Source organism: Rana temporaria, chromosome 8, assembly GCF_905171775.1.
Source record: "Rana temporaria chromosome 8, aRanTem1.1, whole genome shotgun sequence".
NCBI classification, from domain to species: Eukaryota; Metazoa; Chordata; class Amphibia; order Anura; family Ranidae; genus Rana; species Rana temporaria.
Genome location: NC_053496.1, coordinates 58,379,801 through 58,401,000, shown reverse-complemented (window position 1 = coordinate 58,401,000; position 21,200 = coordinate 58,379,801). Strand labels below are relative to the sequence as shown.

Genomic DNA, 21,200 nt, shown 5'->3' with positions numbered 1-21,200 from the left:
CTTCCGGGTATGGGCTGCAGCAATGGGCGTTCCTTCTTGATTGACAGTCTTCCGAGAGGCTTCCGACGGTCGCATCCATCGCGTCACGATTTTCCGAAAGAAGCCGAACGTCGGTGCGCAGGCGCAGTATAGAGCCGCACCGACTTTCGGCTTCTTTCGGCTACGAGTGACGCGATGGATGCGACCGTCGGAAGCCTCTCGGAAGACTGTCAATCAAGAAGGAACGCCCGCTCCCGAAGACCCATACCCGGAAGCGACGGAAGAAGATGCATCTCGAAAACGGGTAAGTACGGATCATATTTTAATACAAATAGCCGATTCCCCTAGACAAACGAGCAGGAATCTAAGGGGAAAAGAGGAAAAATTTAATAAATGGGTGAACTCCCGCTTTAAAGTGGTTCTAAAGGCAGACTTTTTTTTTTTTTATTTATCTTAATGCCTTGTTTGCATTCAGATAAAAAAAAATCTTCTGTGTGCAGCAGCCCCCCTAATACTTCCCTGAGCCTTATCTTGATCCAGCAATGTTGCACAAAAGCCCCGGCTGTCCGGGACTCTCCCTCCTCATTGGAGACAGCAGTGGGTGCCATCGGGATGGGGCCTAGTCATGGCTCTGTCTGAATGGACACAGAGAGCAGCAGCACGGCACAGGTGCCCCCATAGCAAGCTGCTTCCTGTGGGTGCAATCGGCAGGAGGGAGGGGTCAGGACCCCCGAAGAGGAAACCATAAGAAAACAAGACATGAATATCACTTTAAGGCAAAAAGCTGATATTACCCATACTAGCCAACCCTATTTTAGATTTAATTTACTTAAAGCGGTGGTTCCCCCTAAAACAAATTTCTAACAATACATTCGTAAGACCCGTTACACTGCGGGTAGGCTGGCTTTTGTTTTGTTTTTTTAGTACATACCTCGATATCGGCGTTTCGTCCCTTGGCGGTGGGCGTTCCTAGTTGATTGACGTTCCTCCGACGGGCACATACGTGACGTCACGACTTTCCGAAAGAAGCCGAACGTCGCTGCACAGGCGCCGTATAGAGCCGACTCTATACGGCGCCTGCGCAATGACGTTCGGCTTCTGTCGGAAAGTCGTGACGCGCAGTATGCGCCCGTCTGAGGAACGTCAATCAACTAGGAACGCCCACCGACAAGGGACGAAACGCCGATATCGAGGTATGTACTAAAAAAACAAAACAAAAGCCAGCCTACCCGCAGTGTAACGGGTCTTACGAATGTATTGTTAGAAATTTGTTTTAAGGGGTACCACCCCTTTAAGGAAACATCTGGCTGTGATTGCTTTCTGTTTGCATCTTTTTATACCGTACATCAGGAATGCAAACTGATTTTCATTGTGGGCCGCATCAGCATTATGGTTGCCCTCAAAGGGCCGGTTGTGTCTGTAGGACCTGATGTTCAGGGCACCCCACCCCTCTTGCATTTTGAGGTCAAGAGCCCCCCCACCATCAGAAGTCAAAAGTCCTCCACCCCCCCTTATATCAGTGTACCCCCTTACCTTGTGCTCCCAGGAAGAAGCTGTGGGCTGGGAAGCAGAAAGTGCAGGGTCTGGAGGAGGAGCAGCGGAGAGCTGGAGTCTGCTGAATGCGGAGATGAGGGGGTGCTGTAGGGGGAACTGTCCCCTCTACTGCTGACTGCTGATACCCAGGAAGGAAGAGGGGGGGGGGGGGGGTTTAGAGGTGAGCCTCTCTGCAGCTGCACATAGACACATAGGTTCTGGAAGATGAGTCCTGTCCTCTTTGCTGCTGACTGCTGAGACAAGGTGGGGGTGGAGACGGGAGGAGAGAGGTGGGAGAGCCACATGAAATGGCCGTATTTGTCCTGCGGACCTTGTTTGACACATGTGCCCTATATGTTTGATGAAGCCCACTGTAATTGGCCAATAATTGGTGGAATTGCAGCCAGACAATGGGACAAGGAGGAATCTCTCAGAGATGGAGGCTGCAATAACAAGATGACAAAGGTTCTGTCACTTCACGTGTGCGTCCACTGCTATCCACCCCTTGGGGAGATCTGCCCTCATTTCCTGTCTCATGGACCTCTCATGAATTGAGGTGATATGGCTCCCACTGGGGCACGGAACTGATACAAGTTCCTTCCCTTCCCCACACTGTCCAGATAGAGTTCTACTGTGATTGTGAAGTTGGGAAAATTTGGGGATCGGTTTGTGGACAATGGAAGAGAGTAGAGCTGGGCAATTTTGGCCCCCAAAAATATCTGCGTTTTCTTTTTTTTTTAAACTTGATTCACGATTCTAATCGAGGTGTGTGTTTTTTTTTTTCTGATGGCCCCCCCGCCGGGCCTAAGTTTTTAGGCGAGGTCGTGACTTCGGCCTAGTCCGCCGTGATCCTGGGAAAAGGCAGTGGACTAGGCCGAAGCCGCGGCCTTGCCTAAAAACTTAGGACTGGTGCTCTGCGGACTAGGCCAAAGCCACTGCCTTGCCTATAACATCCTGCCTGCATCTTGCCGTGATCCTGAGAAAAGGCCGCAAGCGGCGTCCGGCCTCGCGGCCTTTTCCCAGGATCGTGGCGAGCTGCGTGCAGGATTTTTTTAGGTGAGGCTTCGGCCTAGTCCACAGAGCGACGGTCCTATGAAAAAAAAAATATGGAAAAAATCTATTTGGTCAAAATCTGAATCGATTTGCCCTCGAAAATCGATTTCAAGATTCAAATCGTTTTTTCCCAGCCCTAGAAGAGAGGATTGTGTAAAATGAGGTTCATTTTAAAGCAGGCAAGCCAATGGCGTGTTTATTTTCAGCCTGATCTGTTCAGTACATGTTCTCTCCCAGCCAGCTTTCATCACATCTTGACTTATCAACAGACATGACTTCATCCCAGTGACACAACATCATTGTGAGAGATTCTTAGCTGCCGCTATCCTGTGTGAGTCATCGGGTTATAGTCAGTACTTGGTTTAGTTGTTCTCTTTTGTCAGAAAAAGAAAGGGCACGTCAGTATAGATGTTTGAAAGCTGTGTAATCTCTCACTCCAGCAAATGCATAAAGGGAAAACATTAAAATAGACATACATAGTCATACACAAGTCATGCAAGTTAGGGTAGCCAGATCATTTCAGGGCTTGCTTACACTTGAAGTGGGGGAAATGGTAAAAACGTGGCTCAACCCTCTTAACTACGTGCGGACCACCTACCTACAATGTACTACGGACGGTGGCCTGTACAGGCAAAGCGTCATACTGGTACATCGCTGCCTGTTCCCGGGTTTTGGGCACACGCATGTGCGCCTCCGCTGACACCCTCTCTGATTGTACACAGCGGGAGTCTGTCAGCCGTTCCTGGTTAATGATTTATGGTCGGGACCTGCTGATTGGCTCTGTCCAATCACATCTCAGAGCCCTGTGTTGACTGTCAACACAGGGCTTTGTACAGAGGGAACGATCTCTTAGGCTGGCCATACATTATACAGATTTCTTTAGATTTACCTTCAGCTATGTTGTGCGAGGGCCTGCATGATTGCATACAAGTTGAACATGTTTAGGTTTGACCTCCTATTATATGGTTTTGGAAAACTGTATATTGTATGGTCAGCCTTATCTGTGCATATGTAAACCCAGGCTAAAGAAGAGTTCCAGGTACCCCCAAAGAAATTAAATCCGCAACTACAAAAACTGTAGCTGCTGACTTTTAATATAAGGACACTTGCCTGTCCAGGGATCCAGCGATTGTCCTAACCAATTCTGTGGCGATCTGAGTCGGAAGTGGAAGCAGGTATCTGTCAAGCTAGGTATCCGACCCCCTCCCAAAAAAGTGCCAAATATTACAGTGGATGGGGGGGGGGTGTACAAACAAGTGGAGCCTTCCCTTTTGGGTGGAGCTCCTCCGCTTTTAAAGTCTGATTAAATATATATGCGTAATGGACACTGTTGTGGGGTGGTGGTGCAGTATTTACAGGGTTAAAACCGGTAATGAGAGGGTGACATCGCCTGTCGAACACCTAAAAAATCATTTAATCGGGGATCATTTTTTTAGAGGGGCGACAAGCACTGCTGCATGTGTAAACCTAGCCTTAAAGGGGTTGTAAAGGTTTTTTCTAAATGGGTTCCTTTAAGCTAGTGCATTGTTGTTTCACTTACCTTTTCCTTCGATTTCCTTTCTAAATGTTTTTTTTCTCTTTATCTGAATTTCTCGCTTCCTGTTCCTCTTCAGTAAGCTTGCCCCCATCATCTGAGCCGTTCTAGCTGGGGGTTAGTCAGCGTGCTCGCCCCCTCCCTTGGGAATACATCCCTGCGGGGAGATTCTGTGAACACAGGGATGTAGTCCCAAGGGAGGGGGTGAGCATGCTGACTAACCCCCAGCCACATCCAAAGGCAAATAAAGAGAAAAAATCACCGCTCAAGGATACCAATTAGGAATCTTCTCATCATATCTGAAGCCACGGGTGCTGGCAATGCATGAGATGATGCAAAACGAAGGAAGGTTTTCTGGACATCCGCACTCCAAAACTTGTTGCTTTTATTGTAAAATGAAAAACACAGGATACATGCCACAGCAAACGGGGTACAAGCTGACGCGTTTCACACTAAACTTTAGTGCTTAATCATAGCTATGACGAAGCACTAAAGTTTAAGCACTAAAGTATAGTGTGAAACGCGTCAGCTTGTACCCCGTTTGCTATGTAATGTATCCTGTGTTTTTCATTTTACAATAAAAGCAACAATTTTTGGCGTGCGGCTGTCCACAAATCCTTCCTTCATTTTGCATAACCCCCAGCCACAACGGCTCGGATGATGGGGGCAAGCTTACTGAGGAGAAACAGGAAGTGAGAAATTCGGACAATGAAAAAAAAAAACATTTAGAAGGGAAATCGAAGGAAAAGGTAAGTGAACCAACAATGCACTAGCTTAGAGGAAACTATTTAGAAAATAAAAAACAAACCTTTACAACCCCTTTAACCACTTGCCACTTTCACTATAGCCAAAATACGGCTACAGTATGGGGCTTACTTTGCCTGGAGGGCACAGCTTATCACAGATCGGGGTAAGGGGCCAATCACAGTGGTCCTTTACCATGTGATCAGCTGTGTCCTATGAAAGCTGATTATGGTGTAAACACAAGCCGGTTAATGGTATTCCTTTCCTCACTCTGAGACGATAACCGGCTTGTGTGAAAGGAACCTCTACACTGATAATCAGGGCGCTGATTATGAGTGTCCTGATTATCAGTACAGTCCCACTAGTGCCCACCAGTGCTGCCAAGTGGTGCAGCACCGCTAATCGCTCAGTTCTCCCCTCAGCTCTGAGCAGAGAGCCATGGCTGTCAGTCTTGGGCTCTCTGCTTTGCCCCTCCAGAGCTCACTGCAGTGCTGGGCTGTGGAGGGAAAGGAAGGGGCTATCTCAGTATATCAACGTATCACGGAGATCAGCTGACAGCAGATATTCGCCCTCTGTCAGCTGAAAAGGGGTCACAGGAGTGCAGAACTAACTGCGCATCTGTGAGCTACAGAAGTAAAGGCAAAAGCTTTGGCTAGACTTCTCCTTTTAAGTTTGTGAAATATTCATAGTGGCGGTCACTAGACGATGTCCTTGCACGTAATACAAATGAAATTTGAAGAAATCAGTGGTGTTGTCCTTCAATTCTTTGTGTAATTCTTTTGTACAGAAAAAAAATCCAGTGTAATACATACGTCCCTTTTTGTTGTTGGACATATTGTCCCAAACACCAGAGTATGTGTTATAACTGCACTAACCAGACTGTTCTTGTGTGTTTTTCTCAGGCCCAGAATAAAGAGACTGGCATTTTGGCAGCAGCAAAGGTCATCGATACAAAATCTGAAGATGAACTTGAAGATTACATGGTGGAAATCGAGATTTTGGCATCATGTGATCATCCACACATTGTTAAATTACTGGATGCTTTTTATTATGAAAATAACCTTTGGGTAAGTAATACATTGGGTATACAATTTCTATCTCTGTGTTATCAATGCAAGACTGTATTATGCCTAGTAATGTTCCGTTTGTAAAGATAGACTATCTGGACAGTAAACTGTAGTCCTGCAGTGTGCACTCCTACACTACAGGGTTTTTGTCTGGTTGTAAATGTTTGTATTAGGCTGGGTTCACACTATTGCAATGTCACACTGCATGTGATTCGCACCGCATTGCTGCGAAGGTCACATGCGATGTCTGTCCGATGCAAATTCAGCCATACAGATTGTATGGCTGAAATTGCATTCGGACCAAAATGGTGCAGGACCCTTTTTTTTGGTCCACACTCGAACACTGATGCGATCCGACTCCTGCACCATTTTACAGTTTACATTGCGGTCTGTGAACCGATCTGGGGGTGTCATTAACAGTGCGAAACTGCCTGTGACAGACATGCAATGCGGGAGCCCACACAGGAATTGCGCTGGTTCCCATATCACATATGTGGGAACACGGCTTAAGGCGAACATATGGGCTTCCCTTACTTTTATACCAGGTTATAACCAGGGGCACACGTGCAGTGTTCGCCATTACGACACGACTCCGTGTTCCAGAGATCCCCTGCGCCCCCCCGTACGCCTGGATAGGAGGGCGGCGGCATGTAGAGGAACCGATCCCTTGATGCAGCCGCTGGTTGCCAGCTTATCCTCCTCTCCATCCCACAGACATTCAGCAGCTGCAGGAGTCCTAAGAGATTGGTTCCTCCACATGCCGGTCCTGCCACCCCCCCTATCCCTGTCCTGCTGCCCTAGCAATCTGTGTGCTTCCCTTGCCCACCTGTGTACCCCTCGCTGAGGCTGCACATTAAGGGGCTGATGAATCGGTCCTCAATGCCTTTCCCTGTGTCAAAAGTGAGACATCGGGGGTCTGTTTAGACCCCTGATATTTCTCCAAAGCCCTAAAGGGGGTCCTAAAAATATGTATAAATAAATAAAATTGTAATGTTGAAGAAGAAGAATAATAATAATGATAAAAAAAGAACAAAAATAAACTACTGACACCAGTGGCAGAACTACTAGGGTCACACTTGTGACTGGGCTCTGGTGTTCTGCCACCGCGGGGGGACTCCAAGTCGGCAGGAAGGTGACCCCCTGTGGGACCGTTATAACGAGTCCCACAATGGCAGTGAAGGGCCAGGGGGGCCCTTCATAGTTTCTTGCACTGGGGACCTGAAGGGTCTAGTTACGCCTCTGCTTATAACCCATGTGAGATTTTATTTTTTGCCATCTTTGTTCCTTTTCAGCGATTTACCTTTACTTCCTGTCCCATAGCCAAATGGGAAGTGAGAGAGGGAATCCCTTGGGCACCATTAGAACTAGTGTCCCCATTGGAAGATTTCTCCTCTATTACTTTTCTGGGAGGTAACTCAAAATTTGAGCTTTTCTTTGCTTTCACTTTCAACGATTGTGGTAAACAGGGCAAATGGCGAGGTTGACTCTCCTTAATGGGGTACAGTCAGCAATAAAAATTGACAGGGGTTCTAATCAATTTCTACGCTATCCAAAGCTAAAAAAATATATTTTACCTTTATTCGTACTTTAAAGCAGGGTTGTAAACCCTGCTTGGTCATTTGTACCTGCAGGTAAAACTATAATAAGGCTTACCTGTAGGTAAAATTAATATCTCCTAAACATGCACCGTTTAGGAGATATTCACCTTGCATGCAGCCAGTGACATCACTGGCCCATGCACTCTAAAGGTCTGTCATACCTTGCCGGTGTCCTGTCAGAAAGCCGCTACCCATCAGAAAATACAACTAAAGCCTACTGCACATGCGTGATGTGTTCTACAATGCGTTCCACGGCCGCAATGTTTTCCACACGTGTGTGATAGGTAGCGGCTTTCTGATAGAACATATTCAGCAGATTTTGACCACACTGCACATGCACAAGCAGGGCGACTCGTGGCACGCAACAATTACGGTTGTAATACAGAACAGCAGATGACAATTAAAGAGGTTTATGAACGATTGCAATAGAGAACATTAGAATCTTGCTCCAATTATTTGTTACAGCACCAATTCCAGAGGCACCTATGAGATGGTTCTCTATTGCTATTGTTCATAAACCTCTTTAATTGTCATCTGCTGTTCTGTATTACAATTGTAATTGGTGTGCACTCCCACTGCGGCCCGCGCCGATTGTAAATCCGCAGTGTGGTCAAAATCTGATGAATGTGTTCTATCAGAAAGCCACTACCCATCACACAATGTGTGGAACTCATGTGTGGAATGTGTGGGCTTTTTGATAGAACACCAGAACTTAAGAGCTTCATGACGGAACCTAGGGCTCCCACACGCATGCGCGGGAGTGACATCATCGCGACTCTGGCCAATCACATAGCCGGAGCGCTAACCTGGAAGAAAGACTGGGTACATGTCTGTGACATTACAGCACTGGAGGGCTTCATTCCAAGGTGAGGATTTCATAATGTGTCAGTATGCGATGCATACTAGCACATTATGCCTTTTACCTTCCAGGGTGTTTTTTTTTTTTTTAATCTGGTATGGTAAAGTGCATCAGTCAGGATTTATACACATATTTGTTCACTTTAACTGTGGAGGTAAAGTGCTAGATTAGTTCTTATCACGGAGGCCATATATTTTTTTTACTAATTAGTAGGATTGATTGAGATTTTGACTTTTTTTTTTTTTATAGATCCTTATTGAATTTTGTGCGGGCGGAGCAGTAGATGCGGTCATGCTAGGTAAGTCTGCATTTGTCAAGATTCAAGACTTCTATAAAACGTATTCTAATACAAAGCTTCACCAGGATTCCATTACAAAACATGGAATTTACCATTTACTTTGTGTTTTGATCCCCTATATAATTATGAAATTAAGGGCTTACTGTAGCAAATTATATAAGGCGTCAATAGGAGGGTTTTACCAGTGTTGTTAATCTAGAAAGCTGTGGACAAGACTAGATAAGATCATCTCAGTTTGATAAGCAACGGAATCCAAGGCTTGAATAGTTAATAAAAAATATAAAAATACGGTTTGGTATGGCGCATTAAAATATTGTTGGATCATTGCTGTGATTTCTGTTTTCAGAGCTGGAACGTGCATTGACAGAACCTCAGATCCGGGTAGTGTGCAAGCAGACACTAGAGGCGCTGGTTTATTTACATGAAGCTAAAATTATTCACCGGGATCTAAAGGCCGGAAACATCCTGCTCACTCTGGATGGTGATGTGAAGCTGGGTAAGTGGTTCAATAAAGGAAATTTTAATGCTGTCTGGTCTCCGTTGGTGGGTCTCTACATCAGCTTCTATATATGTATATAAAGCGTACTGGAAAATATGAAGGTTTTCAAGTCTGCAAATCTATTTACAGAAACGTGCCTCTGACTTTTTTTTGTTTTAGCCAATCAAGGCCAACATGACAACATACAGTACAGACCAAAAGTTTGGACACACCTTCTCATTCAAAAAGTTTTCTTTATTTTCATGACTATGAAAATTGTAGATTCACACTGAAGGCATCAAAACTATGAATTAACACATGTGGAATTATACATAACAAAAAAGTGTGAAACAACTGAAAATATATTTCATATTCTAGGTTCTTCAAAGTAGCCACCTTTTGCAGCAGACACATCTCTAGAACTGTTAAGAGGAGACAGTGGGAATCAGGCCTTCATGGTAGAATATCTGCTAGGAAACCACTGCTAAAGAAAGGCAACAAGCAGAAGAGACTTGTTTGGGCTAAAGAACACAAGGAATGGACATTAGACCAGTGGAAATCTGTGCTTTGGTCTGATGAGTCCAAACTTGAGATCTTTGGTTCCAACCCCTGTGTCTTTGTGCGACGCAGAAAAGGTGAACGGATGGACTCTACATGCCTGGTTCCCACCGTGAAGCATGGAGGAGGAGGTGTGATGGTGTGGGGGTGCTTTGCTGGCGACACTGTTGGGGATTTAATCAAAATTGAAGGCATACTGAACCGGCATGGCTACCACAGCATCTTGCAGCGGCATGCTATTCCATCCGGTTTGCTTTTAGTTGGACCATCATTTTTTTTTCCACAGGACAATGACCCCAAACACACCTCCAGGCTGTGTAAGGGCTATTTGACCAAGAAGGAGAGTGATGGGGTGCTGCGCCAGGTGACTACCTCTTGAAGCTCATCAAGAGAATGCCAAGAGTGTGCCAAGCAGTAATCAAAGCAAAAGGTGGCTACTTTGAAGAACCTAGAATATGGAATATATTTTCAGTTGTTAAACACTTTTTTGTTATGTATAATTCCACATGTGTTAATTCATCGTTTTGAAGCCTTCAGTGTGAATCTACAATTTTCATAGTCGTGAAAATAAAGAAAACTCTTTGAATGAGAAGGTGTGTCCAAACTTTTGGTCTGTACTGTATGTGCAAATCATTTTTAGAAAAAGGTTTGTGTTGTGACTCCCTCTGCTGGCAGGACCCATTCACACCAGAAAGATTTGTTACGGCATGGTTGATGTGTGTTATGTTAGTTTTGCTAAACCCACAAAAGTAAAATCAGTCTGTATATGCAGCAAAGAGGCCGGCAACCTCTTCATTGGACAGCAGCGAGCGGCCAATATCACAGGGCTGCATGGGAGCGGGAACTGCTGGAGTTTACTTTTTCATTACACAGCAGGTAATTGGCCATCCTAGCAAGCAATCGCCAGCCTGTTAATGTGAAAAGTTAGCTTCAGCAGTTCCCGCCCCCATCCAGCCCTGTGATATTGATCTCTGTTGCTCTGCTTGCTGTACACCTGCGTAAGGTAGGAGTTCTACCTACACAGCGTGTGTTTGTGGGGTGGGGGACAGAGGATACTACAGTGGGGGGGTGCAGGGGACAGAAGACTCTACAGTAGGGGGGTGCAGGGGACAGAGGACACTACAGTAGGGGGGTGCAGGGGACAGAGGACCCTACAGTTGGGGGGGGGGGGGTGTGGGGATGTGCAGGGGACAGAGGATGCAACGGTGGGGAGGGGGGGTGCAGGAAACAGAGGACCCTACAGTGGGGGGTGCAGGGTACAGAGCACACTGCAATGGGGGGACCCTTTTAGGAACCCCTTCTCACTTGGGGGCAGGGACCCCAGCTCCAGACCATGCTGGCTAGCAGGACTGGCGTCAGCCACCCTTGGGTGCCAGAATAGGGGAGGAGGGCAGTAAAATCTGAATCCCCAGCTACATACTCCCTCAGGGTGAACTGGCTTTGTATTAGTTAAGCACCATAAAGTAATTTAAACCTGTACTGTTAATATTACTGTTAGAATTTTTATTATCTTCATTTATTAGCAGGTGAATGCGGCCCTCCATTCATTCACATACATTGAATCCGGCCCTTAAGTGGAAAAGGTTGCTGAACCCTGCAGTAAAGAATGCTTGTTCTGCTCACTGTAATCCTAAGGAGTTAATCCTCTGTGTAAAAACTACTGGGCATGTTATCACAAGGCAATGTTGTGAACAGGTCCTTATTTTACATGTGTGCATGGTCTACCAACATTGGCACATGTATGCACTTCTGTTTCTCACACATCATATGGACGTTTGGCCAACTACATATTTGACTATCACAGTGGATGGCCAAATACGCTGTGTATCTGAGCTGATTCTCTAGAGATGGAGATATCTCTAGGGCTCAATATGTTGGCAGAATATTAAGATCCCTGGGCGCCCTATGAATTATTTTTTTGCAGGAAGTTCCTTGTGTGTACAAAAAAAAAATCCTCTTTCTGATTCACTATTGTCTTCGGTTCTGGTAAGCCATTAAGGCTCGGTTTCCACTAGTGTGACTTGTCATGCGATGTGGGACTGCAAAGTCGCATGACGAGACGTACCCCATGATTTCCAATGAGTACCGTTCATATTTGTGCGACTTTAAAGTAGTCCCTGCACTACATGGGGCGCAGTTCGGCACTACTTTGGTCCCACTTTGATGTGACTTGAGATCCATAGACCTCACGATTACACAGACATTGCTTCAAGTCGCATTAAAATCACGGCAAAAAATTGCGCGACTTTGAGGTGGCAATAGTGGAAACCTAGGCTTATGCTGGCCATAAACTATATGAAAACTCGGCCGAAATTCGTTTGTTTAGACAATTCGGTAGTTTTTTGAATAGTTAATGGGCACAAAATCGATAATCGTTTGGACATTTTTGAGCCGAAAAAAATAAGGACAAGTTTGGAAATTTTCTGCCGAACGAATGATAAATTGAAAGATTAATGAGTTTCCCGTCCGAAATCTCTGCACTAGGTATATGTAAAAAAAAAAAATGAACCAAATTTTTTTATGTCCACTGAACGATTTAACGGTCATTACATGATGGCACTATCGTTTGCGCTCACTTTCGGATAGTATATGGCCAGCATTAAACTTTTGCATCTCTACCAGGAAAAGGTTATTAGCACTTTCACTTTTACCATTTTTTAATTTAAGCCATGCCTACGGGGTGATCAAAGAACTACTCTAGTCTAAACAAAAACATTTCTGGGGTCTCTAATGACAGAGCTATTAGGAACTCTTTTTATATAAGCTTTTGACGATTGGGCTCAGTTTCTGAAGTGAGAGGGCTGCTAATATGCAAACGAACCATTCTTTATTACAGAAAACTCCTGCACAAAGACAAATGCCTTTTTATGCTGGATTATCACGTAATTCTCAAAGAAATATACAAAGAACACCAAGATTCGAATAAGAATACACATGGCTCTTGTATTAGGGCTTGTTTATGCCGCACCACACTCTGCCATTATGCACACTTCTGTAAGCAATCGGTTCAAAATAAATGGGCTGCTATGCCCACAACACACAAAGGAACACATCTTACTACATTTTTATGCTACACACATCGTGCATTGTGGTGTTATGTAGTTTATTGCAGTGCCGGTGCATTGGGGTGACATGGAAAATGAATGGTATCACAAAGTATGTACGGTGTGTTACCGTGTTTTGTGGTGGAGCTCGTGTTTCCGCAAAGGGCTGGTGTGTGAGCGGATCCATAGACAGTATTTTTTGTAGTCAGAATTCAGCATTAATACAGCAGATGTTAAATAATGGCCATCCAATACCTGGGGTTTTGTTAACCACTTGCCGACCTCCTCATGTAGATATACGTCAGCAGAATGGCACGGACAGGCACATGTACGTACCCGTACGTCCTCTGCTTGACGTGGGTGGGGGGTCCGATAAAACTATCCCCTATTTTGTAAATGCTATAAATTTTACGCAAACCAACCGATAAACGATTATTGCGATTTTTTTTTTTTTTTAACCAAAAATAGGTAGAAGAATATGTATCGGCCTAAACTGATTGAAATTGTTTTTTTTATATATGTTTTTGGGGGATATTTGTTATAGCAAAAAGTAAAAAATATTCATTTTTTTTTCAAAATTGTCGCTCTATTTTTGTTTATAGCGCAAAAAATAAAAACCGCAGAGGTGATCAAATACCACCAAAAGAAAGCTCTATTTGTGGGGAAAAAAGGACGCCAATTTTGTTTGGGAGCCACGTCGCACGACCGCGCAATTGTCTGTTAAAGTGACGCAGTCCCGAACTGTAAAAACCCCTTGGGTCTTTAGGCAGCATATTGGTCCGGGGCTTAAGTGGTTAAGGATCTGAAGACAACCGGACTGGTCAGTGTCATCCAGAATACACCATCTTCAGCTGACCTATTTCTGAGCTGCCTTAAACTTTTCAGACCTATTTCCCAAAGATAGGATTTCTGAAATACGTTAACCACCTCAATACTGGGCACTTTCACCCCCTTCCTGCCCAAGCCATTTTTTAGCTTTCAGCGCTGTCACACTTTGAATGACAATTGCGCGGTCTTGCAATGCTGTACCAATATGAAATTTTTGTCATTTTCCCCCCACAAATAGAGCTTTTTTTTGGTGGCCTTTGATGACCTCTGCGGTTTTTATTTATTGCGCTATAAACAAAAGAAGAGTGACACATTTGAAAAAAAAACAATATTTTTTTACTTTTTGCTATAATATTCTATTTTTTTTTATTTTTTTAAACAAATTGTTTCCTCGGTTTAGGCCGATATGTATTCTTCTACATATTGTTAGTAAAAAAAAAATCGCAATAAGCGTATATTGATTGGTTTGCGCAAAATTTATAGCGTCTACAAAATAGGGGATAGAGTTGTAGCATTTTTATTATTATTTTTTTTTTTTTTTTTACTAGTAATGACGGTGATCTGCAATTTTTATCGTGACTGTGATACTGCGGCGGACATATCGGACACTTTTGACACTATTTTGGGACCATTCACATTTATACAGCGATCCGTGCTATAAAGTTGCATTGATTATTGTATAAATGTGACTGGCAGGGAAGGGGTTAACAGGGGGGCGATCAAGGGGTTAAATATGTTCCCTAGGAAGTGAACTGTTGGGGGAGGGGACTCACAAGGGGAGGAGACCGATCGGTGTTCCTCTGTACAAGGAACACACCATCAGTCTCCTCTCACCTGACAGGACATGGATCTGTGTGTTTACACACACAGATCCACGTCCTGCTCTGTTACTGGGCAATCGCGGGTGCCCGGCAGACATCGTGGACGCCGTCTCACGCGCTTCGGGTTCCCAGTGACGCAGCGGGAGCGCGTATGCCCCCTAGTGGCTCGGGAAGGTGAGGACGTCATATGACGCCCGCCCCGAAATGAGAGCTTCACCATCCGCCCGTCATATGACGGCCGGCGGTGGAGAAGCAGTTAAAGAATATATTCCTATAGTGTGTGTGTGTGTGTGTGTGTGTGTGTGTACGTATGTCTAAATAAATTACAAACAGAAGGTATTTTACATAAAGTATTATTTTATTAACTTTGGGGGGGGGGGGGGGGGGAATGATGTGTATACAAGTATATTAGGAATATTCTTTCTGCTGGAAGATGTTTTCATTGCAGAAAATGACGAAGCTATTTTGGAAAGTGGTAACAGACATGCATTTTGCTGTGATTTTTTCCAAGACATGTTGTTTTTCATGTATACAAGCTGTAATAAGCAGTTGGTTACTGCACTCTGAAATAAAGTGTGGTGAATGACATATGTAATTAAGTATTACAAAGTTCTGACAGTATTTATTTTTACCTAAAGCAAAATAATGTATATATATTTTTTTTTTTTTCATTAAAGCTGATTTTGGAGTGTCTGCTAAGAATACTAGAACTTTACAGAGGAGAGACTCATTCATTGGTACTCCTTACTGGTATGTGCTGTTTTTTTTTTTGTTTTTTTTTCAAATGTAATAAATATTGGTTTCTTTGATGGTGGCTTAGTTAGCGCTTTTGCTTTTCAGCTATTGGTCCTGGGTCTGAATTCCAATTGGGACACTGGCTGCAAGGGCTTAGTTCATTCTCCTTGTGTTATTATTACATATTACACAGGGCTTATATGCTGATGAGGCTTTACAAAAGAAAGCGAGACAGTAAAGTTACAATACAATTCAAGACACAATAGGGTTAGGAGGGCTCTGCACAAGAGAGCTTGCATTCTAAAGCCAGCCATGCATGATTTGAAATTCGGACTATTTAGCAGGGACTGTATGGGAAGTTATACCGAAGTCGATCTACTGATGTATAGCCATACAGTCAGATTTTCCCGGCTCAATCACCACTGCAGCCTATAGCCTGCAACACTTATCAGTGTATTCAGAATAAGTTGGCTCAGCAGGGAGTATTTCCGCATCAACATCGAGTGTTTGGATGTGGGAATCGATCAGTTTTTTTTCTGTTCAACCCGCTGGTGGAATGAGAAAAACTGACTCGGCGATAAACTGCCTAAATGGGGGTGGCACAAGTTTTCTTTTGGTGCTCCAGTTTCTTCTTCTAAACTAAAACATCGGTGTGGTGTGGAATTATTCTGCAAGTTCCACAGGATAGGCACTAATATTTAAATGATCTATAAACCTGTGAAGGGCTGCATCATACGTTTTTCAATGATCATTTATGTTTGAGCATGCTGCTGGATGTTCATTCTGTTTTTCACCAAATTTGGGTTTGTTCTTGATCAGCCTGACATTGAGTAGGGGCGTAGGTAGTACTCTAACAAAACTCTAGTGTTAGTAGAGTTTTGGAATATAGAAGCTAAAAATGAAAAACCTTTGGTTTGGTTTTTTGCTCTTTTGGATTTTGATTTGCCATTTTTTATTTATATATATATATATATATATATATATATATATATATATATATATATATATATATATATATATATATATATATATATTCCGGATGCATGTGAAATGCTTCTTTCTGACACTTTTCCTTAGCCCTGGTTTACACTGGTGCATTTTGACATGCGATTTAATATGTCAAATCGCATGTCAAATCGCATGTCAAAACAGCGGCAATTGCACCATCCTAATCGGTGCGCCGCTGCATCGGCGGCGCTGCACCGATTTCAAAAAGTAGTTTCTGTAATACTTTTTGCGATTTTTGGCCCGCGATTTCCATTGACATCTGTGTAGAAACCTCTGTAATCGCGCCCGAAATCGGGACTGCCATGCGGGAGTGAAATCGCGCGAGTTCAGTCGAACTCGCAAGGCTTCACTCCCCCAGCCCAGTGTGAACCTGGGTTAAAGCTGCTTTTCAAAACCCAGGTTAATGCAGCTCTATATGCAATTATAAATCTTTAAATGTAATTTATTTTTTATACCAGCCTCTTTGAATAAGCTCTACAGCAAGTCTCCAACTGGGAAAGGGAGATGTAGCACAGGGAGCAAATCACTTGTACTTTAGGTCTCATGTGCTAACAAGGAACGAACAGAGATGGTCATCAGCCTGCTGCTTCTCGTTTTACTGTCCATTGTTTGGCTGGAGGCAGAGACAAGATGTTAATGTGTTACTTTAAAGTCAGGTCTTAGGCTGGCTGTGCAGAAGAGCTGTGTAAATTTAAGAAATTAAGTGGGTAGAATTAAAAATCATTTGACAGGCAAAAACGCTTCCATAAATGTATATTAGCTGTGGTTTTACGTGTTTGGAGTTCAGCTTTAAGCTCAATTTTACATTTCAGTCAACTTTTGTGTGCAGAGAAAAGTAGTTCTCACTTAAATGAATGTCATTGTACAAGACCCTTTTTTTTTTTTTTTTTTTTTTTTTTTTTTTTTTTTTTAGGCATGCCCAATTTGCCAGTTTTTGTATCTTGTTCACATACAGTGAGGAAAATAAGTATTTGAACACCCTGCTATTTTGCAAGTTCTCCCACTTGGAAATCATGGAGGGGTCTGAAATTGTCATCGTAGGTGCATGTCCACTGTGAGAGACATAATCAAAAAAAAAAAATTCAGAAATCACAATTTATGATTTTTTAACAATTTATTTGTATGATACAGCTGCAAATAAGTATTTGAACACCTGTCTATCGGCTAGAATTCTGACCCTCAAAGACCTGTTAGTCTGCCTTTAAAATGTCCACCTCCACTCCATTTATTATCCTAAATTAGATGTACCTGTTTGAGGTCATTAGCTGCATAAAGACACCTGTCCACCCCATACAATCAGTAAGAATCCAACTACTAACATGGCCAAGACCAAAGAGCTGTCCAAAGACACTAGAGACAAAATTGTACACCTCCACAAGGCTGGAAAGGGCTACGGGGAAATTGCCAAGCAGCTTGGTGAAAAAAGGTCCACTGTTGGAGCAATCATTAGAAAATGGAAGAAGCTAAACATGACTGTCAATCTCCCTCGGACTGGGGCTCCATGCAAAATCTCACCTCGTGGGGTCTCAATGATCCTAAGAAAGGTGAGAACTCAGCCCAGGACTACACGGGAGGAGCTGGTCAATGACCTGAAAAGAGCTGGGACCACCGTTTCCAAGGTTACTGTTGGTAATACACTAAGACGTCATGGTTTGAAATCATGCATGGCACGGAAGGTTCCCCTGCTTAAACCAGCACATGTCAAGGCCTGTCTTAAGTTTGCCAATGACCATTTGGATGATCCAGAGGAGTCATGGGAGAAAGTCATGTGGTCAGATGAGACCAAAATAGAACTTTTTGGTCATAATTCCACTAACCGTGTTTGGAGAAAGAAGGATGATGAGTACTATCCCAAGAACACCATCCCTACTGTGAAGCATGGGGGTGGTAGCATCATGCTTTGGTGGTGTTTTTCTGCACATGGGACAGGGCGACTGCACTGTATTAAGGAGAGGATGACCGGGGCCATGTATTGCGAGATTTTGGGCAACAACCTCCTTCCCTCAGTTAGAGCTTTGAAGATGGGTCGAGGCTGGGTCTTCCAACATGACAATGACCCGAAGCACACAGCCAGGATAACCAAGGAGTGGCTCTGTAAGAAGCATATCAAGGTTCTGGCGTGGCCTAGCCAGTCTCCAGACCTAAACCCAATAGAGAATCTTTGGAGGGAGCTCAAACTCTGTGTTTCTCAGCGACAGCCCAGAAACCTGACTGATCTAGAGAAGATCTGTGTGGAGGAGTGGGCCAAAATCCCTCCTCCAGTGTGTGCAAACCTGGTGAAAAACTACAAGAAACGTTTGACCTCTGTAATTGCAAACAAAGGCTACTGTACCAAATATTAACATTGATTTTCTCAGGTGTTCAAATACTTATTTGCAGCTGTATCATACAAATAAATAGTTAAAAAAATCATACATTGTGATTTCTGGATTTTTTTTTTTGATTATGTCTCTCACAGTGGACATGCACCTACGATAACAATTTCAGACCCCTCCATGATTTCCAAGTGGGAGAACTTGCAAAATAGCAGGGTGTTCAAATACTTATTTTCCTCACTGTATAAGGTAGATTTTCATGGTTTGTGTTTCTGAATGTTGGAATGCTTTACATCTCTCTCCTCTTTCATTTTAGGATGGCACCGGAGGTGGTGATGTGTGAAACTTCCAAGGATAGACCTTATGATTTTAAAGCCGATGTTTGGTCTCTTGGTGTCACTTTAATAGAGATGGCTCAGATTGAGCCACCTCACCACGAATTAAATCCAATGAGAGTATTGCTAAAGATTGCAAAATCCGAGCCGCCTACATTAGCTCAACCTTCTAGATGGTAAGATTTTGTTTTAATAGTCACTTCTCACATCCATATGTTTGTATTGTTTCTACTAGATACTGTCATTTTCAACTGATTATATTGTATTGCTCATCTACTTGCTCAATATCATCCAATAGAAATGGATGGATATTGACTAGCATGTGACATGGTGGTTAATGAAAAAGCAGGAGCAATACCATTCTTGTTACATATAGCTGACAGGTGTTAGCATTCATTGTTTAAAATGCAATTACCGTGTTTTCCCGAAAATAAGCCCGGGTCTTATATTCATTTTGGCAATCAAAAACACAGTAGGGCTTATTTCCGGGGTAGGGCTTACCATTTCACGTGCTGTCTTCTTGCCCCCTCTCCCTGCTTGCCTGGCAGGAATCCCCAGTGTTAAGTGAATCAAACACGGTTGTAAACTCCAAGAATCCTTTCTATTACAGTAGAATATCATGAAAAAGGTGTGTGTTTCTGTGTCACATACCTTCTTACAGTGCCACTCGGCGCTTCCATAGATGGCTGGAGCTCTCTCCCACGATCCAAGCATTGCAGAGGGAGGGGGGGCAGACATCCCCCACCGACAGGCAGGTAAAAAAAACATCAGCTAAGCGCCCCTCGGCGCCTTCCATAGCCCGCTGCGATCCAGCTTTGCAGAGGGAGGGGGGCCCGAGATCCCTGCTGACAAGCAGGAGAAGAAAACATCATCTGAGTGCCCCTCGGCGCTTCCATAGCCCGCCGCGAACCAGCATTGCAGAGAGAAGGGGGCGGAGATCCCCCCGCTGACAAGCAGGAGAAGGAGATCAGCTGAGTGCTCCTCTGCACTTTCATAGCCTGCAGCGATCCGAGCATTGCAAAGGGAGGGAGGGCGAGATCCCCTGCTGACAGGAAGGGGAAGAGGAGGAGATAAGCTGAATGCCGAGTGTCACTGTATACCGAAGGTATTTGACTACAGAAACACACGCTAGGGCTTATTTTCGGGGTAGGGCTTATATTGCAGCCCTCCTTGAAAATTGGGGTAGGTCTTATTTTCGGGGTAGGTCTTACTTTCGGGGAAACACAGTAATGATAAGTTTGCATACGCTTGCTGTGAGCAAGCATGTACAGAACAAGTGCCAAGGAGGGGTTACAAGGATTTCCAGTGTTATTCCTTTAAAGTTAACCTATACTGAAAAGTCAAGTTTCATGTTATTGGGATAGATGAATAAAAGTTATAAAAAGGCTGAAATGCTTACCTTTTCAGGATGTAAATGCTGCATATCCCTCCTGTTCTATTTATGTGACCACGTGATCTTTGCTGAAGAGGTGGCGGAGCTCTAAATCTTACCCTTTAGCATAGATCATGTGGCTAGATGCCTACAATTTTGAGTAGGTCTTCAGTACTGGAGTATCTTGGGCATTTTCTCCAGGGAAGATAACTTTCCAGTCTGTTTCTCTTTATTTATTTATCACGGTAAGACTAATAACCTGGTTTATAGCCTGACTTTATATTCCCCAAGAACAACCCGGCACTTTGTTCCTCCCCTTCCCTTCTCGCTTCCCCATGTTTAAGGTGGCCATACACAAAATATTCTTGCGTTCAGCTGAACATATAAAATCTTGCAATTTTCCCCATCTACGCTGTACAATGGAGATTGATGAACGCCCCGCTGCACCCATTGTATTTTGACAGAATACACAAACGGCAGCTGCATTTGATTGAATTAAAAGAAAATAGAATCACGCTAAACTTGTGTAAATCATAAACTGATCAATAAAAACACCAATGTTGAACAAATATATAAATCATAAATAAACATATAAATTGAGCGAAAAAATATATGTGAAAAATTCCATAAAAAGCATCTGTGAAAAAACATATATATGTAAAGTCCTTCAATGTCTAAAAAAGGCTAAAAAAAAAAATCTGTGTGTTGAATTATAGTGACATTCACCCGTGCAGAACTTATTGGATAAAGTATATATATATATATATATACAGCCCTCAAAAATTCCACTCGCCTACTAGCATTTGGCGAGTGGATTTAAGCTGGGGGCGAGTGATGACAGGGCTGCATGGCCAATCTCCCTCCAATCTGTGCCTACACTTAGAGTCCCGATGAGATTGGCGGCCGAAGAGGAAAGGTGCATGCTCGGGAAAAGTAGTCTGGTGAGCCGCGCACAGGCAGAGCAGTACACAGGTGCTCTCCTTACAATTATCATTAAGCCATGGGACCTAACAGTATGAGCTCTCTGAGCCTGCCCCCCTC

At 43.7% G+C, this 21,200-nt stretch overlaps 1 protein-coding gene across 4 annotated transcripts in view; it reads left to right on the top strand.

Annotated features, from left to right (window-relative positions):
* Window positions 1-21,200, top strand: part of SLK (STE20 like kinase) — a 105,160-nt gene that overhangs the window by 37,966 nt on the left and 45,994 nt on the right. For all 4 annotated transcript variants that reach the window (XM_040361842.1, XM_040361843.1, XM_040361841.1 and 1 more), the window contains exons 2-6: window positions 5,746-5,910; window positions 8,617-8,665; window positions 9,012-9,161; window positions 15,072-15,144; window positions 18,769-18,963. In XM_040361842.1, coding sequence (XP_040217776.1) covers window positions 5,746-5,910; window positions 8,617-8,665; window positions 9,012-9,161; window positions 15,072-15,144; window positions 18,769-18,963 — 632 coding nt within the window. The remainder of the gene's footprint in view (window positions 1-5,745; window positions 5,911-8,616; window positions 8,666-9,011; window positions 9,162-15,071; window positions 15,145-18,768; window positions 18,964-21,200) is intronic.